Source organism: Theropithecus gelada, chromosome 5 (genome assembly GCF_003255815.1).
Source record: "Theropithecus gelada isolate Dixy chromosome 5, Tgel_1.0, whole genome shotgun sequence".
Lineage (NCBI taxonomy): Eukaryota > Metazoa > Chordata > Mammalia > Primates > Cercopithecidae > Theropithecus > Theropithecus gelada.
Window position 1 is genome coordinate 3,075,733 of NC_037672.1, and position 26,537 is coordinate 3,102,269.

Consider the following 26,537-nt stretch of genomic DNA (forward strand, 5'->3'; position numbering starts at 1 on the left):
TTTTTAAAACTTTTGCACTTTTACAAAAAGTAAAATATACATATGGCAACATTTAAAAATTAAACAGATGTACCGTGATCACCTATGCCAACTAGTGCCGTTTGTACACTGTCTTAGAGTTGATAGAACGCAGCGCGTCACTGAGAGGAGGAGCCGACTCACACTGACAACGCCCACCTTTGAGACGGTCTCCTCAGGCGCTGCTGCTGGTCTCTGCCAGTGAGGGCCTCATCAAGCAAAGGGTTTCCTTTGTGTGGCCTAAGAAACGTCAGGTGGACATAAACCTCCTTTACTTTGCTGTTTAAACTAGGTTTGTGCCTGTCAAGTGCGAGCCACAGGAAAAATGTATGCCTGTAAAAAGCTACAAAAAAAAAGAATAAAGAAGAGGAAAGGTGAAGCTATGGCTCTAAATGAAAAAAGAATTCTGGAGAAAGTGCAAAGTAGATTCGTAGTAAGTGTCTCCTCTTAGTCTTCACTGTGCCTTGTGTGATTCGTAGCACTTATGTCAGCCGACATGCCGCTCAGCTCACTCTCACTGAAGCTGTGGAAGTCATTTCTTGTTTTCTGAGTTTATGTGGGGTTTTGCTCCTTTTAGTAACAGTTTTGTTTTTAGTAACAGCTCCTTCTTTCTTATTCAAACCTTAGAAAACATGAAAGTAGTGATACTGCTTCTAACTTCTGGTTTGTTATAAATCTGTAGTCTCCCGCCTCCCATTCTGTCCCTCTTGACACCTGCCAGCTTGCAGAGCTTGTCCAGGTCCGTTAGTTACCTTGTGTTTCTTGGTGAATTTCCCTTATCACAGCCAGCCAGAGCTTATCTCTGTTTGCCGTCGGTCTCCAGTCAAGTTTCTCTGGCCCCTGGGACACTGACTTGGCTGTGCTTGAGGAGACCTTCTCTGTCTCTCTTTTTTTTTTTTTTTTGACACAAGGTCTCGCTCTGTGGTCCAGGCTGGAGTGCAATGGCACGATCTTGGGTCACTGCAGCCTTGACCTCCCAGGCCCAAGTGATCCTCCTACCTCAGACTCCCAAGCAGCTGGGAGCACAGGCACACTCCACCATGCCCAGCTAGGTTTTAATTTTTTAATTTTTATTCTTATTTTTAGAGATGAGATCTCTGGCCAGGCGTGGTGGCTCACACCTGTAATCCCACTACTTAGGGAGGCAGAGGAGGGTGGATCACCTGAGGTCAGGAGTTTGAGACCAGCCTGACCAACGTGTTAAAATCCCGTCTCTACTAAAAATACGAAAAGAATTAGCTGGGCCTGGTGGCGCGTGCTTGTAGCCCCAGCTACTCGGGATGCTGAGGCAGGAGAATCGCTTGAACCTGGGAGGCGGAGCTTGCAGTGAGCTGAGATTGCACCACTGCACTCCAGCCTGGGCAACAGAGCGAGACTCTGTCTCAAAAAAAAAAAAAAAAAAAAAAAAGAGAGAGGGAGAGATGAGATCTCCTTATGTTGCTCAGGCTGGTCTTGAACTCCTGGACTCAAGTGATCCACCTGCCTCAGCTTCCCAAAGTGTTGGGATTACAGGCGTGAGCTACCACATCTGGCTGAGAATACTATCTCTAGCCCCTCTTCTCATGTGGGCCTCCTCCCTCTGGCCTCAATCTGTTTTCTGTCTTTTCCTTTTTCTGGGAAGTTTACTGCTAGGCCCTCAACTAGTATATCCCAATTGTATGAAGCCCAGATCCCACCTTCCCACCTTTCTGGGGAGGACAGAACATTGGGTGGACTGGTATGAGTTCAGGGAAGCAGTTCCAGGCTTTACAGTGTGCATGGTATAGTGTGGTTCTCATCTCCAAACCCAGTTTCTCTCTACCTAGTTATGTATGTCCTGTAGCAGCTACTGAAGTATGAAGACTGGTTGAAGGGAGAGTGTGAATGAGAATTTATAAAATGATTTGTCATGTTAGAGCTATTTCCTCCAAGCCATTTATTTCTTAGCCCTGAGGTCAGCTGCTTTATGCAGGGGGACAGATGTTCCCAAACAGTGTACCTTCACAGCCAGCACCTGAATTTAATAGCACAGTGTGTATATGATATGTCACTCTCACCTGCAATTACATGAAAATCTTTAATACAGTGGGCTTCTCTGGGAGTTGCTTTAAACATATTTTTTGGCTGGGCTTGGTGGCTCGTGCCTGTCATTTCAGCACTTTGGGAGGCCAAAGTAGGAGGATCACTTGAACCCAGGAGTTTGAAACCAGCCTGGGCAACATAGGGAGACCCCCATCTCTACAGTTTTTTGTTTTTTTTTTTTTTTTTGAGACAGAGTCTCGCACTGTCTCCCGGGCTGGAGTGCAGTGGCGCGATCTTGGCTCACTGCAACATCCAGCTCCCGGATTCAAGTGATTCTCCTGCCTCAGCCTCCCAAGTAGCTGGGATTACAGGCGCCCGCCACCACGCCCGGCTAATTTTTTGTATTATTAGTAGAGACTGGGTTTCACTTTGTTAGCCAGGTTGGTCTCAAACTCCTGACCTTGTGATCCACCCACCTTGGCCTCCTAAAATGCTGGGGATTACAGGCGTGAGCCACCGAGCCTGGCCTCTACAAAAAATTTTTTTCCCAAAAAGGCCAGGCACTGTGGCTCACGCCCTGTAATCCCAGGCCTTTGGGAGGCCGAGGCCTGCAGATCACCTGAGGTCAGGAGTTTGAGACCAGCCTGGCCAACATGGTGAAACCCTGTCTGTAATAAAATACAAAAATTAGCTGGGTGTGGTGGTGGGTGCCTGTAATCCCAGCTACTCGGGAGGCTGAGACAGGAGAATTGCTTGAACTCAGAAGGCAGAGGTTGCAGTGAGCTCAGATCGTGCCATTGTACTCCAGCCTGGGTGACAGAGTGAGACTCCATCACCAAAAAAAAAAAAAAAAAAAAAAAATTAGCCAGGCATGGTGGTGTGTGACTGTAGTCCCAGCTACTCAGAAGGCCGTGGTGGGAGGATCGCTTGAACCCAGGCGGTCCGGGCTGCAGTGAGCCATTATTGCTCACTGCACTCCATCCTGGTGACAGAGTGAGATCCCATCTCAAAAACAAAACAAAGCAAAAAAAAAAAATCCCTGTGTAACTACCTTGGAACATAGAAATCCACAGTCTAGCTTTATGAAAAGAACAGATGCAGTTGTTACAGTTTCTTTTGCTTAAATGCTTTGATTTCTGTATTGTCGGCCTCTCCCAAGGAACCTAGAGGCATTTTTCTGCTTCTGTATTGGTGTTTTCTCCCTGCTTACAGCGGCATGTTCATCCCTGCTGCGCCCTGACCCATGGCAGTAACGGCTCTCCCTGGAGCCCCCGCCCCTGCCTGCACCCCCGCCCCCCACAGTCTGTTCTCCGCGGAGCAGTGCAAGGCAGTCTGTGGAAAAGTTAAGTTAAATTAGTCATCTACTTTCCAGATTAAAAACTCCAGTGGCCACCTGTCACTCTGAGAATAAAATGAGACTCAACTCTGGCCTTTCAGGCACTGAGGGACCTAGCTCCTGCCGCCTCTGCCACATGAGGCCGGGCGCCTGACCGCGCTCTGCGTGGAGCATCGCTGCCTTTCCCTGTCGCCCTTGGTCTCACTCCCCATAGGCAGTCTGCGAGTCACCCGTCACTCTGTCAGATGGTTTCTTTGCATTGGTTCATCTGTCATCTGTGACTGCCCAGGCCTCCTCCACCACGATATTAGGACAGAGCTCCTCAGGGCCATGCTCACCACTGCGTTCCCGCTGCCTACAACAAGGCTGGCGTGGTAAAAGATTCTCAATATTATTTTAATATATATTGAGCAGATGTTGAATGAATATTCACAAGAGGAGAGGAAGTAAGGGATCCTTACTAATTCAAGGACCACTGATAATTCCTTGTGGTTTAATCTGTGTTCTATTGCATGCCAGCTGGGGCCTCCTCTCCTCCACCTCTCTTACTTTTTTAACACATTGTGACCAAGTTGGATTTATTCCAGGAATGAAAATCGAATAATGTAATTTATCATATTACCAGAATCAAGGGAAGAACCGTATGGTCATCTCAGTGGTTGCAGGAAGAGCTTTGGATAGGAGCTAATGCCCAGGCATGCTTAAAAACCCGAAGCAAACCAGGTACAGAAAGGAACTTCCTTCAGAAAATCTCTAGCACAATCATACTTAATATGAAAATATTAAAAGCTTTTCCCCATGAGATCTGGAATAAGGCTAGATACCTGCTGACCATTTCAATTCAACATGATATTGGAAATTCTGGCCAGTGCAGTAAGGTAAAGGAAAAAGTGAAAGGGATTAAGGTTAGAGAAAAGAAGAAAAAAGGTTGAAAAAAAAATCCTCATCATTTTCTTTTTCTTTTTTTAAATTTTTATTTATTTATTTATTTTTAGATAGAGATGGGGGTCTCACTATATTGCCCAGGCTGGTCTGGAACTCCTAGGATCAACTGATCCTCCCACCTAGGCCTCCCAAAGTGTGGGGATTATAGGTGTGAACCACTGTGCCTGGCCAAAACTCATTATTTTCAAACAACATCGTTGTACGTGGAGACCTTCCTGGATTTTTAGATAACCTATTAAGGATTTAACCAAGTGATTAAATATGAATCAGCCCCTAACAATTAGAAAATGGAAATGTTACTGATACCATTTACAATGGCATCAAGAAACATCAGAATCTAAGAAAAGGCCTGGCGGGTGGTGTGCACCTGTAGTCCCAGCTTCTTGGGTGACTGAGATGGGAGGATCACTTGAGCTCAGGAGTTTGAGTCTAGCCTGGGCAACATAGCAAGACCTTGATCTTAAAAAACAATTCTAGGCAAAGAACTGACAAAAATGTTCAAGACTTCTACAGTGAGAACTGTAAAATGTTATTATAAGAAATGAAAGAAGGAGGCTGGGTGCTGTGGTTCACGCCTGTGATCCCAGCACTTTGGGAGGCCGAGGCAGGTGGATCACTTGAGGTCAGGAGTTTGAGATCAGCCTGGCCAACATGGTGAAACCGCATCTCTACTATAAATGCAAAAATTAGCCAGGCGTGGTGGTGGGTGCCTGTAATCCCAGCTACTCAGGAGGCTGAGGCAGGAGAATTGCTTGAAACCTGGGAGACAGAGGTTGCAGTGAGCCGAGATGGCACCACTGCACTCCAGCCTGAGCGACAGAGCAAGACTCTGTCTCAAAAAAATAAAGAAGGTCTAAATAAATGGGGAGAGACCACGTTCCCAGATTGGAAGACCCAATGCTGTAAAGATGCTGGTTTCCCCTAATTGATCTATAGATTAAATGAATTGAATGCAGCCCCAATCAAAATCCCAGCAGGGTGTGTGTGTGCGTGTGTGTGAGTGTGTGTGTGTGTGAATTGACATACAAACCAATAGAAAAATGGGGGAAAAATAGACTAGGCATTTCACAAAAGAGGATCCAAATGGCTATTAATTACATGAAAATGTCCCCTATATTTTCATATATACAGAAATGCAACTTAAGACCACAGTAGGAGACTACTCCACCAGCAGGATTCAAACTAAAAAGGTTGACAACGCAAAATGTGGGAAAGAGGTGGTGCAGTGAGACCTCCCTTGCGCTGCTGGTGGGGCATAGCCTATGTGCTGAACGTGGTTGCCCGGGAAGTACAGACTGTCAGGGCTCAAGTGATGAGAGCACAACACAGAGGAGTCATAAGCCCAAGTGTCTTGGTGAAGTTTTGCCACTTCTTTGCTTAGCTTTAGGAAGTTCTCTCTTTTGGCGACACAGCTGCGGTAAAATCTTCAGTATGCCAAGGTCCAAGAGGCACGTGATGTGTCCTGTACATTTCTCTGAAACATAGTAGTATTCGCATGTTCTGATTATAAACCTAACATGGATTGTTTGCATATTAGCAAATAGAGGAAATCACCAGTGAAAGAGCAAGTTCGTGTTCTGTCTTTATGATGTTGCTATCTTTAGGTTAGTTTAGCCTACGCTTACGAAACCAAAGATGCCTTGTGCTTGGTGCTCACCATTATGAATGGAGGGGATTTGAAGTTTCACATTTACAACCTGGGTAATCCCGGCTTTGATGAGCAGAGAGCTGTTTTCTATGCTGCAGAGCTGTGTTGCGGCTTGGAAGATTTACAGAGGGAAAGAATTGTATACAGGTAAGAACGGTGCTACCTAATGGAGCCTGCAAGTCTTGGAGCCAGTTTCTCCCAGCTGTAGGCTTCCCTGGCTCACACTGGCTGCTTCCAGGCTGAGCAGGAGAGTAGCTGGGAGCCCCTCGATGGTGATTTATAGGGGTGGTCACTTACTATTGGGAATATGGCCAGTCAGAGGGCCCTGGGTGTTTTTTTGTTTTGTTTTTTGAGATGGAGTCTCACTCTGTCATCTAGGCTGGAGTGCAATGGCGCAATCTCGGCTCACTGCAGTTCAAGCGATTCTCCTGCCTCAGACTCCTGAGTAGCTGGGACTATGGCACCCACCACCATGCCCAGCTAATTTTTTGTATTTTTACTAGAGATGGGGTCTCACCATGTTGGCCAGGCTGGTCTCGATCTCCTGACCTCAGGTGATCCGCGGGCCTCAGTCTCCCAAAGTGCTGGGATTATTGGCGTGAGCCACCGTGCCCAGCTTACATTTCTAATAAATTGTCTTTTTGAAGCAGAAGTTTGTTTTTTACTTGTTAGGTTGATCAAATAAAGGTAGTGCTACTCATGTAAACATAAGAAGAGCCTGTTTCCAAGGTTCTTAGGTATTTTGATAGTTCTGATAAGGATGTATTATGTCCTGCCATATAACATATCGACTTAATGTCTTGAAGTAGTAGTGTTTTTTTTTGCATCTTAGAATTTAGTAAAGAAAATTAAACTTAATAGTTTAGTGTAATCAATGTATTTAGTTTTAGGAAAACACAAAACCCCTTCCTATCCCTTAAATGCTGGAGTTCCTGGGCTCTGAGTCTCTTCTCAGTCACTCTCCCTGGGCAGTTTCATTTCCTCCCTTCTGTGGGTTCATCTACCAGTTATAGTCGGTCTCCCACTGGGGTCCATGTTGTAGATTCAACCAGCTGTGAATCGAAAATATTCAGAACATCCTGCTCAGCAGGGTGAAAAGGGGAAAAAAAGAGAAAATATTCAGAAAAAAAGGATGGTTGTGTCTGTATTGAGCATGTAGACTTTTTTCTTGTCCCTATTCCCTAAATGATATCGTATAATAACAATTTACATATCATTTACATTATGTCTGGTAGCATGTGTAATCTAGAGGTGATTTAAACTAATTGGGAGGATGTGTGTAGGTTATACGGAAATTCTACATCATTTTATATCAGGGACTTGAGGACCCTTGGATTTTGATATCCAAGGGAAGGGGGCCTGATATGGGACCTGATGGTGTCTCCCTTGTTACCTTGCAAGCCTGGCCTTCATGGCCTTTGTGATGCAGCTCCCCACGGAGCCCTCCAGCCTTGGGTCCTGCTCCTCCCACACGGGCACCTCCTGCCCTTGTCATGCGAGAGTTTCAGCTGCTCAGGTGTCCTCACCTCACTGCACCTTTGCACAAGGTGTTCCTGTATGGGTGCCACTCTCCACCTAGTCCCTCTTCCTGTCATTTTGAGAGACTCCTGCTCACCCGTCCAGAGTTAGCCCACATAGCACGAGGGTGTGAGGATGTGCCCCCTCTCCCACATCCTCCAGGTGCTGCCCACGTTGTCTGCTCAGATGGTCACGCCAGACAATGAGCTTCTTGGGAGTCCTTGATCTCACTTCTCCCTGTTCTGATGGACCTTTGGCTTCTCCTTATCTTCTATATCCCACAGCCAATATGGGATAAATATCTCTCAAGGATCAGAGACCAGGCTTGGCTGTGGGGCTGACACCTCTGCACCTTGAGCATTGAGCAAGGGGTGGATTGCTGCCCTGGCTGTGAGTCCTCTAGACACAGAGGTGGTCGCCTGAGTTGAGGAAGCCTTGTTGCCATTGCTTAGAGGTAAGAGTCTGGTGGTATTGGAGCATGGAACACACCCGTAGGAGATTGGATTCTTTTGTTACTCCTGGAGTAAATCACACTTCACAGGTGACTACGGCTGAGCTGCTGTGTTTGGCTTCAGTCTTAAGATGAGCTGGATTTTCTCATATAAGCTTTGGCTCCTCTAACCTCTGGTACCCACTTGCCTCACCCACCTGCACTCAGTGGGGGCTGCCCATGGCTGCCCCATCCACCGCTGTGTCCACAGGACTCACCATCAGTAGCTATTACCAGGCATTTGTTGAATGAATGACCGATGGCCCAAGTGACATTCCCACCTCAGCCCCCTGAGTAGCTGGGACTACAGGTACATGCCACCACACCCAGCTTGAGGCATTCTAATATGGGGAATTTTCAGTTTTTGAAACTCTTAAAAATATGTTAATGGTTAAGAGAAATTGAGCCACGTTCATTAAGGACTAGTTGCTTTCCTTACTACTGGGCTGCATATTTAATCACTGAAATGTCTTCAAATCTGTATAATTATGTAAAACAGTTCATTTTACACTGTCGTCATATGTGAGCTGTTTGCTGAGATGAATTTTGTAACATTCTTGTCCTGCCATGTGACAGCTAAAGACAGTTTCCATGGCTCATGAAGGGTGGTTTTGCTTTCTGCCATCCTGGCCCTTGCTCATGCTGGTCGTTCCCACTGGGTACTCCGGAATCACAGTGCCAGATTCTGAATCATTGAGCCTTCTGTTGTTGTTTCTTTCCTTGTAGAGACTTAAAGCCTGAGAATATTCTCCTTGATGATCGCGGTAAGTGGGCAAGCCTTTCCCATCTAACGGGTAGACTTTGTTAAGGGACTTGGATACAGAAAGTTGGATGCAGAAAGTGGACTTAATAATTAATAGAGAATGGAAACAACAACAAAGAAAAACTCTGTGGTATGTGTTCATTTTAAAAAGATAAAATACTGACAATTTGGTCATTTCCCTGTGTTTAGGCAAGAAGCAAAGCTGGTCATAATTTTCAAGTAATGATTGAGTTCAGAAGCATTTTTTTTTTTTTTTTTTTTTTTTTTGAGACAGAGTCTTCCTATGTTGCCCAGGCTGGAGTGCAGTGGTGTAATCTTAGCTCACTGCAGCCTTGAACTGCTGGGAACAAGCAATCCTACCACCTCAGCTTTCTGCAGAGCTGGGACTACAGGTGTGCGCCACCATGTTTTGTAGAGATAGGGGTCATGCTATGTTGTCCAGGCTGTTCTCAAACTACTGTCCTCAAGCAATCCTCCTGCCTTGCCTCCCAAAGCACTAGGATTATAGGCATGAGCCACTGTGCCCTGCCTAGAAGCATACTAAAGTAAACACGAAGTCAGAACATTTTCTCTCTCTTGTTTCTTGCTGTTGACCCACCTCTTGCTTTATTCCTTTTTTATTTCCATTCCCCTCTAAACTTTGTCATGCTGCCCCTGGTGCTGTCCTCTTGTCCCATAGCATGTGTCACAGAGCAGGGTGCAGATGGCTGCTTGGAGACCCTGTAATAGTGGAGAGGGAGTGGCCCTTTTCAGCAGGCTCCTTGTCAGCAGCATGGGTGCGCACTCCACCTTGGTTCCTCTAAGGGACAGTCATACCCAGAATGCAAGGATGGTTGGACTGCTGGGGTGCGTGCTTGTGCTCACACATAGCTCACAAGCAGTGCTGGGAAAGAGCTTCTTTCAAGTGAGTTTTCTTGGCAAAGAAGGGTCTTACAGTCTAGTAGAGCGCATATGGCAGGGTCATAGTGGCTCCTGCCAAGAAGAGGACAGGCGTCTAATGCGGAGACTGAGGGCAGTTGCAGGGTACTTGGAATGCTAGTCTTCTTTTACACCTCTGCCAGATGCTTTCATGCTTATCTAATTCATGTATGACACCCCGCCCTGTGAGGAAGGAGGGTACTGGAATTCTCATTTTACTGAAGGCGATACCAAGATTTAGGAATCAAACTTGTCCAAGATTGTGTCCGTAGCTCCTGGCTTAGCCTGTGGTTCATTCCTGGTGGGGTGCTGCTAACCAGAGGTGGCTTGAGTGGGGCGAGCGCTAAGCAAAGCTGCTCACTTATTAAGTTGTTAAATGACTTAACAAGGGTAGGTAGAACATGCTTTGTATGTAAAATGGAGCGATATCCAAGCTATGTGGTTGATTGGAACAGGGTGCGGTGCAGAGCGTGTGTGTAGTGTGCTCCCTTTTGTGTAAACAAAGCAGGGAATTGTGTGTATGTGTGATTGCTCAGAAACATAAACAAATATGAAGGGAGAATCATAAGAAAGGATCAGAAGTGAAAACAAGGCAGGGGAGCACGATGATAACCTTTTTCTGTGTTTTTAGGAGATTTTTCTGTGTAGCTCCCTCTTCTTTAGAACTTCACCCCACACATTTGAGGTGAGCCATCCCTCCCCAGTGCTAACCCCTGCCTAGCTAACTTAGCAAGACCCCTGCTCTGCCCAGGTTCCCCTCCTGTGCCACCATCTGAAAGGCACTCCCGGGTGGGACGCCAGGATGGTTGCTGGGCCAGTTCACTGTCTCTTCTCTCGGGAACCACAGTCCTCTGATGTCGATGACCACAGTTTTCTTTTTTTAAAATTCTTTTTAGGGTCAGAGTCTCTCTATGCTACCCAGGCTGGGTGCGGTAGCTACTCACGGGTGTGACTGTGGCACAATTACAACCTCAAACTCCTGGGCCTAAGCGACCCTCCTGCCTCAGCCTCCCGAGTAGCTGGAGTTTCAGGCATGCACCACCACATCCAGCAGCGATTAAGGATATGTTAATTGTTATGGTGTGATCATGCCTCACTGCAGTTTTGACCTCCAGGGCTCTAGTGATCCACCTTGCCTCAGCCTCGTGAGTAGCTGGGAATACAGGCATGGGCCACTATATCTGGCTAATTAAAAAAAATTGTAGGCCAGGCATGGTGGCTCATACCTGTAATCCTAGCACTTTGGGAGGCCAAATCAGGTGAATCACTTGAGGTCAAGATTTCAAGACCAGCCTGGCCAACATGGTGAAACCCCGTCTCTACTAAAAATACAAAAATTAGCCGGGCATGGCAGTGCACCTCTAATCCCAGCTACTCAGGAGGCTGAGGCAGGAGAATTGCTTGAACCTGGGAGGCAGAGGTTTCAGTGAGCCAAGATTGCGCCACTACACTCCAGCCTGGGTGATAGAATGAGACTCCATCTCAAAAAACAAACAAACAACGACAAAAACAAACAAAAAAACAGTAAAAGATTTCGTTGCAATTATTTTAGTCATTAGCAAAAGTTCTTTGGTTCTCGGGTTGTTCACTCAAATTAATTTAAAGTCACTCAGAGGCTGGGCACAGTGGCTCATGCCTGTAATCCCAGTATTTTGGGAGGCAAAGGAGGGTGGATCACCTGAGGTCAGGAGTTCAAGACCAGCCTGGTCAACATGGTGAAACCCTGTCTCTATTAAAAATACAAAAATTAGGCAGGCGTGGTAGTGCATGCCTGTAGTCCCAGCTACTTGAGGGGCTGAGGCAGGAGAAACGCTTGAACCTGGGAGGTGGAGGTTGCAGTGAGCTGAAATCATGCCATTGCACTCCAGCCTGGGTGACAGAGTGAGACTCTGTCTCAAAAAAAAAAAAAAAAAGTCACTCAGTATCCTTCCCTTCTATGTGGTTAAACCACCAGCTGGATACACCATTAGGTTCATTTTCTTAATTTTGCTTTCAATTTTTAGCAATCTAATTTTTTAATGTTATAATTATGTAAAACATTTATGTGGTTCCAAAGATAAAACCACAAAATAGAATGTATTGAGAGATGTCTAGATTCCATCCCTCCATCCCTGACCACCCCCAAGTAATTATTTTAACTCATGTTTTATTCCTTCATTTACATATGGTATATGTATAGACATACACATATTCTATATAAACAAGTTCCCCACTTGTTTCTTAAATAAAGTGGTAGACCACACGTATTGTCCTCCACTTGGCTATTTCACTGAATATGTGGCAAAGATGGCTCTGCAACACTCGTGAAGCGCTTCCGCCGTCTGCTGTGCCTCCTGCAGGCGCACCTGTCCTGTTTGCACGGCCCTTGCTGGTGGGCATGTCATCTCCACTCGTGCTGTTTCCATTAGTGCCGCGATGGAGAGCCTTGTGCACATGTTATTTCCTAGTTTGTTGAATGTATCCTTGATAGCGGCCTAGAAGTGGGTGAATTCATAGGCAATTTGCCAGATATTGCTAGATTCCCCTCCAGGGTGTTGTCCCGTCTGCATTCCCACCAGCAGTGCCCAAGAGCACCTGTTTCCCCACAGCCTCGCCAGCAGACCGAGTTCTCGAACTTTGGAGCTTTTGTCAGTTTGTTAGCCGGGAATTGGTATTTCAATGTAGTTTTAAGTTGCATTTCTCAGTTTAAAAATCCATTTTTATAAGAAAAATAAGTCAATGATGCAAAAAAAAAAAAAAAATAAGTCACAACATGCTAGCCCTCTACTTAAATAAAAAATACATGAAAGCTAGCCAGGTACAGTGTCACATGCCTGTAATCCCAGCACTTTGGGAGGCCGGGGTGGGAGGATCACTTGAGCCCAGGAGTTCAAGACCAGCCTGGGCAACATGACCAAACCCTGTCTCTACAAAAAAAAAAAAAAAAGAAAAGAAAATGAAGTCTGGATTATTGAAAGAATGCATCTGTACGAGGGGAGGAAACAGACGTGATAGTAAATGGCAGAGCCAGGACTCAGACCCACTCCATGTGGCTACAGAATCTGTGCTCCTCACCCCTGTACTCTCCCACCTCCCAGGGTGGGCACGCAGCAAGGGCAGGGGGTGGTGTATTATGTGCATGCAGCCGAGTCAGAGGCCGGCTTTCCTCTCTAAAGCATCATGTAGACTGTTTTAAAATGACTACAGTGCCTTGGAGGGCATGTTGCATATTTTTAGTTTTTAGCAAACATTTATTGGTTGTTCATTCATTTTGCCAATAAATATTTATTGAGCACCTACTCTAGGCCTGGGTACTGTATTAGAAGCTGAGGATAAGTGGTGGATAAGTTGACGATAGTGTCCGCTTCCAGGGCTGCCTTATTTTTCTACACACTCAGCAGAATGTTTTCGATAATTTCTTACTTTCTTTACAGTTTTTTTGAGACAGGTTCTCACTCTTGCCCTGCAGTAGTGTGATCATGACTCACCACAGCCTCACCCTTCCGGACTCAAGCGATCCTCCTGCCTCAGCCTCCAGAGTAGATGGGACCATAGCCATGTGCCATCACACCCAGCTCATTTTTAAAAACATCTTTTTTTTGTAGAGACAGGATCTTGTCATGTTTCCCAGGCTGGTCTCAAAATCTGGGACCCAAGTAATCCTCCCACCTTGGCCTCCCAAAGTGCTGGAATTACAGATGTGAGCCACCATGTCTGGCCTAATTTGTTAGTTCCATAGGAATTCAACAAATATTTAAATCCTCCTATATACAAGGCATTAACACGTAATATAGTTCCCTAAGTACCTTAATTTTGTTTGTTATTTCCCCGACTCTATTACCATTTGTTCTCAAGAGAAAAACTCCGTATCATTCATGCATAGCTGTCCCTGTATATAGTACTGGTACTCTGACAAAGTGTTTATTTACTCTTCTGTAGTTGATATAATATTCATTATATTTTTATTGATATATCTGGAAGCTGTATGACATAAAATAATAAATCCAGTGCTTCTGTCTTGTCAAGGGTTTATCTATGATTGAAGAGCTTCCTGATCAATAGCCAGGCAAAAATGAAATTTTCCTGCTACTAGTGAAACTGAATGCACTGTATGGAATTTTACTAAACATGAAAAAGGTTAAATATCATTTTACATTTACTGTTCCAGAGTATGAAATACTATTTTTCCATCCATGGTTTCTGAGGGGCCTTTTTTCCCGTTTTAATTGTTGTTAAAGTATCACTACTGCCCCCGTGACCTGTGTAATAACATATTTGAACACACAGGACACATCCGGATTTCAGACCTCGGTTTGGCCATGGAGATCCCAGAAGGGCAGATGGCTCGAGGAAGAGTTGGAACAGTCGGCTACATGGGTTCGTGAGAGGCTTTCAGCATCCTTGTCCTTTCTCTCCGGGTGCCCGAGTGCCTCAGAACACAGAGAAAGCCACCCTGAGGGGACCAGGGCCTCGGTTTGGGCACTAGTAGATGCCACAGTGGTGTTTTGAATCTCTCACCTGTCAGAGTGTTGAGGCTGCTGGGGATCCTGTAGGCTGCCCTCACCTTCTTACAGATGAGGGGTGAGGCCCGAGAGGTTGTGAGTCCTGAGGTCACTCGGCAAAGTGAGGGCAGAATTGGGATGACACCGCAGGTCTCCTCACTCTGCCAATGTCCTCCCCTGTGCACGATGGCCTCTCAGAGTCTCAGGAAATCACCCCACTCTGGTTATTCCAAAGATCCAGGGGCAGTGCCAGCCAACCCCCGGGGTGGCCTCTGAGGGCCTCGCAGAGTCCTGCAGGAAGACCCCAAGGTCTTGTGGCTTTCTGCTCCTGTGTCTTCTGGGATTTTTCACTGACCTGGGATAGATGGCAAGACATGACACTTGGGGCGCTCTGGGCATGGCTCTGTGTGTCTGGAGGGAGCCCCTTCAGGAGGTGGAGCCTTCCCTGGACCACCATTTCCCTTGCAAATGTGACTCTGTGGCAATTCAGCTCATCCTGGATGAATCATACAAATCTTTAAAAATATTAGTTTTATTGGGATATAATTCATATGTCATAAAGTCCATCAGTTTGAAGTGTGTAATACAACAGATTTTAGTATTTTCACAGAGCCATGCAACCATGACCACCATCTAATTTCAGAACTTTTTTTTTTTTATTTTGAGACGGAGTCTCACTCTGTCGCCTAGGCTAGAGTGCAGTGGCATGATCTGGGCTCACTGCAATGTCCACCTCCCAGGCACAAGCGATTCTCCTGCCTCAGCTTCCTGAGTATCTGGGACTACAGGTGCCTGCCGCCACACCCGGCTAATTTTTGTATTTTTAGTAGAGACGGGTTTTACCATGTTGTCTAGGCTGGTCTCGAACTCCTGACCTCAGGTGACCTGCCTGCCTCGACCTCCCAAAATGCTGGGATTATAGGTGTGAGCCACCGGGCACAGCCTTAACATAATGTTTTTAAAGGTTCATCCATGTTGTCACACACGTTGAATGTATACTGTATTATTGGAAAATATAAGAAAATTTAAAATCAAAATTTAACTTAATTTCCATTTCCTGTATTTGTTATGTAGCACCTGAAGTTGTCAATAATGAAAAGTATACGTTTAGTCCCGATTGGTGGGGACTTGGCTGTCTGATCTATGAAATGATTCAGGGACATTCTCCATTCAAAAAATACAAAGAAAAAGTCAAACGGGAGGAGATCGATCAAAGAATCAAGAATGATACTGAGGAGTATTCTGAGAAGTTTTCAGAGGATGCCAAATCTATCTGCAGGATGGTAGGTCAGGCTCTGTAGAGGCTGGGAAATGGCACTTCTCATTCTAATTGTTTTCACTGGCAGCTATAACAACAGGTGTTGGTTTGTCATCTTCAGCAAACCCTGGCCACCCACCTCCCAGGCCCTGCCCCTGCCCCCGCCCCCACGGCCCAGCAGGGAGGACATGTGTGCTCAGGAGGCTCACACCAACTGTCTCCTGGCCCAGCAGGCAGGACACGCGTGCTCAGGAGGCTCACGTCCACCTGTCTCCTGGCCCAGCAGGCAGGACACGCGTGCTCAGGAGGCTCACGTCCACCTGTCTCCTGGCCCAGCAGGCAGGACACGCGTGCTCAGGAGGCTCACGTCTGCCTGCCTCCTTCCCCATGCTCCTGCCACTGGGATTTCATCAGACAAAAAGGGCCAGCGAAAAAAGTTTCCAGACATGATCTGGAAATGTCTTAATTGGGTTTCAATTAGAGCAAAACAGAGTAAAATTCGTGGTTTGATTTCTCAAACGATGCTATTGAAAGGGAAGAGTGGTACCAAGGCTATTAATTCAGCTTTCAGAAAACAGCCGAGCCTTGTTTCATTGACCAATTTTATATGAAGTTAGACATAAAACCAATCTTTCATGTAATTTGAGATGGTAAGGGTTTAGCCACCTGCCAGTGATTGTAGTCCCAGAGACACTCTGACCTGAGGGCCTGCTGTGTACCTGGCTCTGGGCCTGGTGCTAGACGGACAATTCCCTTAATTGTGCTAAGGGCCTCTGAGGCTGACAGTGGCACCTGCGAGTCACAGGAAGGAGACAAGCCCTAAGCAGTGGAGACCCGGCCCCTGGTCCCAGAATGTGCAAGGGGCTGTCAGGGTCCATCTGCCTCTGGGACCGGACTGTGTTACCACCCCTCACTGCCCAGACTCTCAATCAGTGAGGGAAACTCTGTTACTTATTTCAAATCAGTATTTTTTGAGCACATTTTTTTTTTTCATTTATTTTCATTCAACGAGGATTTATTGAGCATCTTGTACGCTCCAGGCACTGTCCTAAGCATTGGGGAAAACAGCAGCAAGTAAAACAGAAGTCCCCACCCTCCCAGCGAGAACTGACAGGAAACAGAACAAATGCATAGACATGTGGGCTGTGGGGAGGACCCGCACTCTGGAGGACAGGGAACTGCCTGGAGGGGCGGCAGGCTCTGGGGGAGAAAGGGAGTCACCTGCTGGGCAGAGCAGGCCGCTGGCAAGAGCGGGAGGGGGTTAGAGAGGGACAGGACAGAGAGCGGCAGGCCCAGGCCATACAGAACCACCTGTCACCTGTCATTGTCATCATTGTCAAGCCTTAAGTGTTGCTTCCTCTGATGGCCATGAAGCCATCGCAGGGCTCTGTGAAGAGTGATGTGATGGGACCAGGCTTCCCGGCCGCTGGGAGAAAAATGAATGGACAGGAAGGAGGAAGGCCATTGGGGGCTTTGCAGCTATTCAGGTGAGAGTAAAGGTGACGCAGACCTCAGTGGTGGCAGAGCAGGTGTGAGAAGTGATGGCAGATGACCACTGTCAGATTCAGGATGGATCCTGAAGGCAGGTGGTGGAGAAGACTTCAGGCTGACCCCAAGGTGGGCTGGAGGGAAGGGGATACTCACTAGAGCCAAGTCCTTGCGATGGGGAGGACAGCAGCCCGCGCACAGGGAGTGTGTGGACAGTTCCTCCAGTGACCGGAGAGGAGGCAGAGTCTGTGGCCAGCGCAGCACAGCTGGGGAGACGTGAGCAGGGCTGTGAATGGTCTCTTAACGGAGCTGCTTTTTCTCAGATGGTCAGCCCAGTGGGGAGCAAAGGTGGGAGGCGGGTGTGAGGAGAGGGGAGGCTTGAAGCCCTAGAAAGCAGGGTTTTCCTCAACAGCATCAAGAGCCATGTGGACCTGAAGGGAGGGGAGTGGCCGTGGTTGTGTGCTGGGCTCCTGCCACAAATGGATAGCGCAGGCTCAGAGCCAGCAGGGAGCTGCACTCGCCCAGCTCTGGTTTGGTCCAGCAGCTAGAGAGAGGCCGGGGAGCTGGGCTGCATGCGGAGGAGTGACTAGAGACAGACCATGGGCTCGATGCTGGCTCCAGTGGACGAGGAAAGGGGCACAGGGAACAGCAGGTTCAACAGAGGATGGGCCAAGCGCAGTCCAAGTTGGGAGTCCAGGCCCCTCCAGGCCAGAGTTAGAAAGATTAGAGGGATGCTCAGAGAGGTAGCTGCTTGGAGTGGAGCTGACGGAGGGAGCTCTTGCTGGCCAAGAGTCTGGAGTGTGACCAGGAGAGAGTGGCTGGGGGTCACTGCAGGGATGGAGGATAAGGTCACTGGAGAAGAGAAGGCCACAGGACCAAGCAGCCAGGCATAGGCCCCTGCCTGGGTGAGGGCATTCCTAGCAGCCGTGCCTGGGTAACTGACGTGGGCTGGCAGTGGCTGGAGAGGAATTATTCTGATGTCCTTTTCCTGTGTTTCCATATATGAAGCCATGGGTGCTACAGGCTCGTCCCGGAGCCAGGGGTCACCCTGGAGTTCTCCCGGTTAGCTCACTCTGCTTAGAGCTGACTATTAAATAATGGAGTCTTCTCACGACACTGACAGGGCTGCAAGAATGGATAAATATGTACTAGAAATGGAATCTGCCCTTAAGAGCTCACAGTTTAATGTTAGGCCTAAAACAAACAGAAATGACTACAGTGAAAAAGCAGAATGGGCCGGGTGCGGTGGCTCACGCCTGTAATCCTAGCACTTTGGGAGGCCGAGGTGGGCGGATCACGAGGTCAGGAGATAGAGACCATCCTGGCTAACATGGTGAAACCCCATCTCTACTAAAAATACAAAAAAAAAAAAAAAAAAAATTAGCCGGGCACGGTGGTGGGCACCTGTAGTCCCAGCTACACGGGAGGCTGAGGCAGGAGAATGGCGTGAACCCAGGAGGCGGAGCTTGCAGTGAGCTGAGATCGTGCCACTGCACTCCAGCCTGGGCGACAGAGTGAGACTCTGTCCAAAAAAAAAAAAAAAAGAATGAGTTATATGGGTTAATGACGTCACATAGCAATTACTGGCAGCTGGACCTGAGCCCAGCTTTTGGACCAAGCCCCTCTCCTCTGTTCTGTGCTGCCTGGTCAGGCCATCTGTCTTAGTCCCTTTGGGCTGCTATGACAGAATCCCTTAGACTGAATAATTTATCGACAGCAGGAGTTTATTTTCTCAGTCAGGAGGCTGGAAGTCCTAGACCAAGATGCCTGCAGATTGGGTGTTGGTGAGGACTGCTCTTTGCTTCAAAGATGGAGCCTTGGCTGGACATGCTGGCTCATACCTGTAATCTTAGCACTTTGGGAGGCTGAGGTGGGAGGATCACTTGAGCCAAGGAGCTCGAGACCAGCCTGGTAACACAGTGAGACACCGTCTATATTTAAAAGAAGAAAGAAAAAGAAAGAAAGATGGAGTCCTCTGACTGCACCCTCACAGGGCAGAGGACAAACCAGCTCCCTGGGGCCCCTTTTCTAATGGCACGAATCCCATTCAAGAGGGCAGAGCCCTCATGACCTCACCACCACCAAAAGGTCCCACCTGTCAATACTATTGCATTGGGGATTAAGTTTCAGCTTACAGATTTGTGGGGGACACACACATTCAGACCATCGTGGTCCTCAATGGGAGTGGAGTATGCTGGCAGCAAGCTCAAATCATGGGGCTGTGGAGTCCCTGAGATGCAGAAATGGTGTTTGCATTACAGTTAATTTTCAGATCTGTTTTATTTATGTATTTATTGTTGTTTCTTTGAGACGAATTCTCAAGAAACAGATCTGGCCCAGGTTGGAATGCAGTGGTGCGACCTCAGCTCACTGCAACATCCGCCTCCCGGGTTCAAGGGATTCTCCTGCCTCAGCCTCTCGAGTTGCTGGGACTACAGGCACGTGCCACCACGCCTGGCTAATTTTTGTATTTTTAGTAGACTTGGGGTTTCACCATGTTGGCCAGGATGGTCTTGATCTCCTGACCTCATGATCCACCCGCCTTGGCCTCCCAAAGTGCTGGGATTACAGGCGTGAGCCACCGCACCCAGCCTTCAGATCTCTTTTAAATCAACAAAGCATGCAAAGAACAAATGCACTGAGCAACTGTTACTGAGCGCCTGCTCTGGCTAGATGCTGGGGAATCACAGTGGGCAAGAGTCACACAGCCCCAGCTTCAGGAAGCTTTGAGTCTAGCAGGACAGCCTGGCAATAACGGTACATTCAAATGACTCATTCTCAGCATGAAATATTTGTCATCAAGGAGAGGTGGAGGATGCCCTCGGGCTGTAGCAAAAAAAGTTGGGGAGCCTAATTTAGTGCAGGGATGAGGGCTAGAAAGCTAAAACCTGAAGAATTGAGCAGGAGTCAGGGAGCCAAAGAGCTTTGTAGACACAGCCCTGGAGCAGGCACAGCCCAGCAAGGAGCTGAGAGGTGGGAGATAGAAGCACAGACCAGAATGCTTTCTGGTCTTTGGGACGTTGAGTTGGCCAGGGATCAGCATACTTTTCTGTAAGGCCAGATGGTAAATAGCGTTTAGACTTTGCAGGTCTCTATTACAGCTATTCAGCTCTGCCAATACAGTGCAAAAGGCTGGTGCCGATAAAGCCTTGTTTACAAAACCAGGCAGCTGGTGCCTGTGGTGGCTGGACTGTGGTTTCCCAAGCCTGGGTCTAGGTCACATTTCAGGGGTTCAGGTCTTTCATGTGTTGCTTCTGAGCACAGCCCTGCTTTTTCTGATTGATAAGAATTGTGGAGGAAGGCTTATTTGACTTTGTGATGATTGTAAACGTGTATGTAAGGAATACTTTCTAAAGAGATACTTTCTGGTCATTTTAAGAATACATTGGAATACCAAAGTATTAAGAATATATTTTTAGAACTCAGTTTGCTCAATGTTTGCCTCATCTGAGGTCCTTAGTGGTATTTCTGAAATTCACAACAGTTTCTGTTTCCTCTAAAAATCCCCAAATTTTTATGATTAATTTTTTTAAGCTTAAAGAATAACATAGCCAACCCCTTATTTATTGATAGCTCAAAGGCAAAACCTTAGCCCCTTTCCTCTGTGAAGCATCACATAATTTAATGAGTAAAGTCTGAGTTCCTGAGGTTTGGCTGATGCTTTGAAATTATTTGTTAGATGCACCTGCTTTCTGCCCTCCCGAGTCCTTTGGTTATTTATGGAGGGGAGTTCTGAGTTTTCATTTTTATCCAGAGGCTTAAGTGGATTCTATTTCTGCCTCTTGCAGTTACTCACCAAGAATCCAAGCAAGCGGCTGGGCTGCAGGGGCGAGGGAGCGGCTGGGGTGAAGCAGCACCCCGTGTTCAAGAACATCAACTTCAGGAGGCTGGAGGCAAACATGTTGGAGCCCCCTTTCTGTCCTGATGTAAGTGCATTGCCAGGACGAGCAGGGCCCTGGGAACAGTGATCCACACTGCACGGGTTTTCTCTTTCTTTTTTTAAAAATAGCAATGGGGGATCTCACTGTGTTGCCCAGGCTGGTCTTGCACCCCTGGCCTCAAGTGGTCCTCCACCTTGGCCTCCCAGAGTGCTGAGATGATAGGCGTGCGCCACTGTGTCTAGCTGCAACAGTTTTTTGTTTTTTTGTTTTGTATTACAACAGACACAGAATCACCAGGCACAGCCAGCATGTGGCTTTTGCTCATGGTGCCTATCCTACCTGGTGGTTCTTCTGTCACCTCAGTGTCCTTTGGCCACTCACTGGGCCCCTCACAGGCCTCAGCGGTGCTCTGGCTCCCTGCCTGGTGTCACTTTCAGCCTCAGTGCTGGTGAAGCCCCCTAAGTAGCTGAGACCACAGGCACACGACACCCAGCTCGTTTTTAATTGTTTCCTAGAGACGGGGGTCTCCCTATGTTGCCCAGGCTACTTTTGAACTCCTGGCCCCAACCGATCCCCCTGCCTTGACCTCCCAAAATGCTGGGATTACAGGCATGAGCCACCATGCCTGGCCACCTGTGTCCCCTTTCTGGTCTCAGGGCTGGCTTTCTCTCTCGTTTCTGTGTTTCCCACGGCCGTGAGCCGCCCCTACTTCCTTTGTCTGGAACGCGTATCCCCACTCCGCTTCTCATGAGGTCCTGGGACTGTGGCCTGGCCCCATACTGAGGACCCTGAAGTGGTCACTGTACCTCCTTGTGAGCGTGCTGTTGGGACACCTTCCTCTGGACTGTCCCCTAGGGGCAGGGCCTGCCAGTGTCCTTCCACCTCTCCACCCCGAGGGGATGAATGAGTGAAGAGCAGCTGCTCTAACAGCAGTGCTGACCGTCAGCGCGCCTTTGGAGTGTCACTGCTTCACTGTAGTGCACAAGTCCTGGGTGAAAAGTGTTCTCAGAACTGCGGGTGCCTCCGGCATGAGCAGATGAGGGCCCCACAGCTGCCGACTTCCGTGCTTTTTGTTCCTTTGCCCTGAAAGTGCAAACAACGGTACTGGCGGCAGGTGGAGACCCGGGCCTTGGCACTCCCTTCTGCCTGCCTGACCCTTTGCCTCTGAGGACAGCAGTGCTGGGATAGGAGCTGCAGGCCTGGGCTCCTGTCCCAGAGGAGGGACCTGCCGACCCAGGGAGCTGAGCCTCTTGCAGCCTTGGAGACCACTCAATGGACCCGGAGGAGGGCGGGAAGTGGGAGCTGCGGCTGTTCCTCAGGTTTTCTCCAGGCGCTTTGCAGGGAGTGCACCTAGAGTTGGAGGCAGGTGCGAGAATTGTCACTAAGGGATCCCACTGCTGGTGGCCTCTATCCCTGCTTACACTTCTCTGGTGCTGTGCTGCATCTTCTAATATTTGCCCTGCATCCCTGGCCTTTGTTTGCAATCCATTTTCCACTACAGAAAAGAGAAGGGCATGGCCCTCAGAAGGGGTGTGTGTGTGTGTGTGTGTGTGTGTGTGTGTGTGTGAGAGAGAGAGAGAGGGAGAGAGCCAAAGCAGCTGACACAGTACCCACAAGATTGGTGACACTAAAAGCTGGTGAACCACCTCTTCAGAGGACACATTCTCTGATTTAGAAAATGCCTCAAGTGAGGGAGGGGCCTGGCAAAGAAATGGAGAGAGGAAGAATGGCAGTGTTTATGCGTCAGTTTGCTGGGCGTTTCGTTCCTGGGAACTGAGGGAGCTGAGAATTGCTGTAGTGACCTCAGAGGCTGCCTCTGTTCTTGCTGTACAGCCTCATGCCGTTTACTGTAAGGATGTCCTGGATATCGAGCAGTTCTCGGCAGTGAAAGGGATCTACCTGGACACCGCAGATGAAGACTTCTACGCTCAGTTTGCTACAGGGTGTGTCTCCATCCCCTGGCAGAATGAGGTACTGCCCTTCTAGCACAGCAGCTTTACGTTAGTTCCAGCAATGACCCAGGAAAAGGGTGTGTGTGTGTGTGTGTGTGTGTGTGTGTGTGTATTTGGGAGATAAAATTATACAAGACAGCTGGGCGTGGTGGCTCACGCCTGTAATCCTAGCACTTTGGGAGGCTGAAGTGGGCAGGTCACGAGGTCAGGAGATCGAGACCAGCCTATCCAACAAAGTGAAACCCCGACTCTACTAAAAACACAAAAATTAGCCGGGCATAATGGCAGGCGCCTATAGTCCCAGCTGGTCAGGATGCTGAGGCAGGAGAATCGCTTGAACCTGGGAGGCAGAGGTTGCAGTGAGCCGAGACTGCGCCACTGCACTCCACCTTGGGTGACAGAACGAGACTTCGTCTCAAAAAAAGAAAAAAAAAAAAAAAGATTGTATAAGACTTTTGACCACAGGACTAGACCATGGGCAAGCGAAGGACCATATCAGCAGTCCAGAAGCACGGTATGTCCCTGGTCCCAGTGACAGGAAGTGGACAGGAGGTAGCTATTTTGGGTCTGATGGGCGCTTGCCTGCCACCCCTGAGCCCCCCTCCCTAAGCAGGGCTGACTGGCAGCCAGGGTTCCCATGGTAGTTCCCCACTTTGGGGTGTACACTGAGAGACAAGGGGAGAGGAGACCATGTTACTTATCCAAGAAGAGGTCAGGAAGCAGGGAAGGAGGAACCCAGGAAAGGGGCCCCACAGTGGGTGCGGGAGCTCTGAGGTGCCCCACACGGGACTGGGTAGGAGCTGCTCCGCACGGGGCTGGGCAGGAGTTGCTGGCGCTGGGAGACACCCACTGACCTGGAAGCTTCTCTGAGACTTCTCTGTCCTGCTCTTCTGTGCATGCAGATGATCGAATCTGGGTGTTTCAAAGACATCAACAAAAGTGAAAGGGAGAAAGCTTTGCCGTTAGATCTAGACAAGAACATCCATACCCCGGTTTCCAGACCAAACAGAGGCTTCTTCTATAGACTCTTCAGAAGAGGGGTAAAAACACTTAAAAACTAACATATGTATGTGTATGTGAAAAGAAAAACATACTGACTACCAAGGTGAAAACATCACACTTTTTCTGTTTGCAATGGCTCCTACAAGCAGTTTTATACAGTTTGAGAGCCACGTGGTGCTAGGTAGAGGCCAGCCAGAACAGTGAGAACATCCTCGCAATGAGCTTTGTTGCTGTTGTGTATTTGGGAGATAAAATTATATAAGACGGCTGGGCGCAGTGACTCACGCCGGTAATCCCAGCACTTTGGGAGGCTGAAGTGGGTGGATCATGAGGTCAGGAGTTCGAGACCAGCCTGGCCAACAAAGTGAAACCCCAACTCTACTAAAAATACAAAAATTAGCCAGGCATGGTGGCAGGCACCTGTAGTCCCAGCTAGTCAGGATGCTGAGGCAGAGAACCTGGGAGGCGGAGGTTGCAGTGAGCCGAGATTGCATTGTTCTGATCCAAAACAGGATTGCCTTCCAACGTTCACAAACAGGCTCCCGTGTCGATAACAAAATATTTTACACTGGGCTCAGAAATCGGCATCCTGTGGAACCTTCATCAGGTGGCACCCACACGTGCATCTCTCCCTGCTCTGGCTCTTAGACTCTCACCTCCTTTGCCCGCCGCATGGGGAAAGCGGATTCCTTTTTGAAATGGCATCCTGGCCGGGCGCAGTGACTCACGCCTGTAATCCCAGCACTTTGGGAGGCTGAGGCAGGTGGATCACCTGAGGTCAGGAGTTTGAGACCAGCCTGGCCAACATGACGAAACCCCATTTCTACTAAAAATACAAAAATTAGCCAGGTGTGATGGCGCACGCCTGTGATCCCAGCTACTTGGGAGCCTGAGGCAGAAGAATCGCGTGAACCTAGGAGGTGGAGGGTGCAGTGAGCCGAGGTCGTGCCACTGTTCTCCATCCTGGGCAACAGCACAAGACTCTATCTCAAAAAAAAAAGAAAGAAAAAAAAGAAAGAAAGAAAAATGGAATCCTTTGGAGAGACCTTTTGTAGTAGCATTAAATGTAGACAAGCCTTTTTTCCATGCAGTGTCTCTCCTTGGATTTGTGGACCATCCTACTTTGTACCCTGTGTGTTCCCAGGGGGTTTATTCAGAGCTCGGCCACTAACATTCTAATCCATCTTTCTTTCAGTATGAAAAATAGGCTGGGTGCGGTGGCTCACACCTGTAATCCCAGCACTTTGGGAGGCAGAGGAGGGTGGATCACCTGAGGTCAGGAGTTCAAGACTAACTTGGCCCACATGACGAAACCCCATCTCTACTAAAAATACAAAAATTAGCCAGGCGTGGTGGCAGGTTCCTGTAATCCCAGCTACTTGGGAGTCTGAGGCAGGAGAATTGCTTGAACCCAGGAGGTGGAGGTTGTAGTGATCTGAAATTGTGCCATTGCACTCCAGCCTGGGCGACAGAGCGAGACTGTGTCTCAAAAAATAAAAAAATAAAAAAAATTAGCACCCCCCCAAAAGTTTGTAAATGGTTGTCTACACTTAAGGAAAGTGAAACCTTCGCATCAGCCGTGTGACTGAGGCCAGCGCTGTGTGTCGCAGGGCTGCCTGACCATGGTCCCTAGTGAGAAGGAAGTGGAACCCAAGCGATGCTGAGCATCCCCCTGCAGACCGCAGAGCAGACCCTGGCGCCAGGAGGGAGCAGGTGTGGGCGTCTCCTCCCGACTGGAATTGTAATAAATACATCTAAATAAAATGTACCTTGGGAGTGTGCAGATCTTTCCACACTAATACCTGAGTTGTGTTTTCAGTAAAGCTGGATTGAAGAAAAAGCCGCAAGTGTACCCCCTGAGGCCTCAGGCACGCCCAGGTGTGGGCGCCTTGCGTGCTGGGGTGCGAGCTTTCCCTGCACCCAGGGAGAGGCCAGCTGGGGCTTGGGAATGGATGGCGAGTCCACCAGCCCTGCACTGCCCTGTGCCACCTCCAGACTTGGTCTCAATACTCAGCCAGGGATGTGGTGGTCCAGGAAGAGACGGGCGGCCGGGCCTCCCTTTCCCCAGGGCCTGGGTGTCAGACAGCCGGAGCCCGTTGGCATTTCCTGCATCTTCCGATGGCTATCCCGTTGCCTTGTGCCCCTCATTGAGATTCCTGAGGTTTGTGTGTTTGTGGCCAGTTTTTATTTTCTCCAAGCGTATCTATCTGCCCTTGAAAGGGGCGGCTCCCATGACCCTGCAGTCAGGGCCTGGCGGCCAGGGCCCCAGCGTGCACCTGGCATGCGGTGACAGCCTCCACCGTGGGAGTCCACGTCAGGGCCCCCGAGAGGCTCGTGCTGTGTCAGGCATGAGCCCTCCTGGGCTTTAGTGGCGCTTAGGAATCTGGGAGCTTCCCGTGGAGGTTAAGGGTGCTGAAACTGCACAAGTTGATAACTCACAGCAGTGCCTGGTGACTCTCCTCTTCAGCTGGAGTGCTAACCCGCGGGGGAGACGTGGCAGCCGAGTGCTAACTGGGGGGAGACGTGGCAGCCGAGTGCTAACTGGGGGGAGACGTGGCAGCCGAGTGCTAACTGGGGGGGAGATGCGGCAGCCAGAGTGCTAACCCAGGAGGGGCGGGAGACGTGGCAGCCGGAGCGCTAACCCGGGGTGGGGGGGGAGATGTGGCAGCTGGAGCGCTAACCTGGTGGGGGAAGACGTGGCAGCCGGAGCGCTAACCTGGTGGCGGGAGCCGTGGCAGCTGGAGAGCTAACCTGGTGGGGGGAGACGTGGCAGCCGGAGCGCTAACCTGCGGGGAGAGACGTGGCAGCTGGAGCGCTAACCCGGGGGAGCGGGGAGAC

The 26,537-nt window shown here is 48.8% G+C and overlaps 1 protein-coding gene across 5 annotated transcripts in view; it reads left to right on the forward strand.

The window, feature by feature from the left end:
• Positions 1-25,484, forward strand: part of GRK4 (G protein-coupled receptor kinase 4) — a 75,516-nt gene extending 50,032 nt beyond the window's left edge. For 3 of the 5 annotated variants that reach the window (XM_025385363.1, XM_025385368.1, XM_025385364.1), the window contains 9 exons: positions 311-451; positions 5,905-6,095; positions 8,683-8,720; positions 13,904-13,993; positions 15,193-15,401; positions 20,653-20,790; positions 22,579-22,716; positions 23,600-23,737; positions 25,310-25,484. In XM_025385363.1, coding sequence (XP_025241148.1) covers positions 311-451; positions 5,905-6,095; positions 8,683-8,720; positions 13,904-13,993; positions 15,193-15,401; positions 20,653-20,790; positions 22,579-22,716; positions 23,600-23,737; positions 25,310-25,363 — 1,137 coding nt within the window. In that variant the 3' untranslated portion in view covers positions 25,364-25,484. The remainder of the gene's footprint in view (positions 1-310; positions 452-5,904; positions 6,096-8,682; positions 8,721-13,903; positions 13,994-15,192; positions 15,402-20,652; positions 20,791-22,578; positions 22,717-23,599; positions 23,738-25,309) is intronic. The other 2 variants (XM_025385365.1, XM_025385367.1) reach the window with 1 other exon arrangement.
• The last annotated feature ends 1,053 nt before the right edge of the window (positions 25,485-26,537 follow it).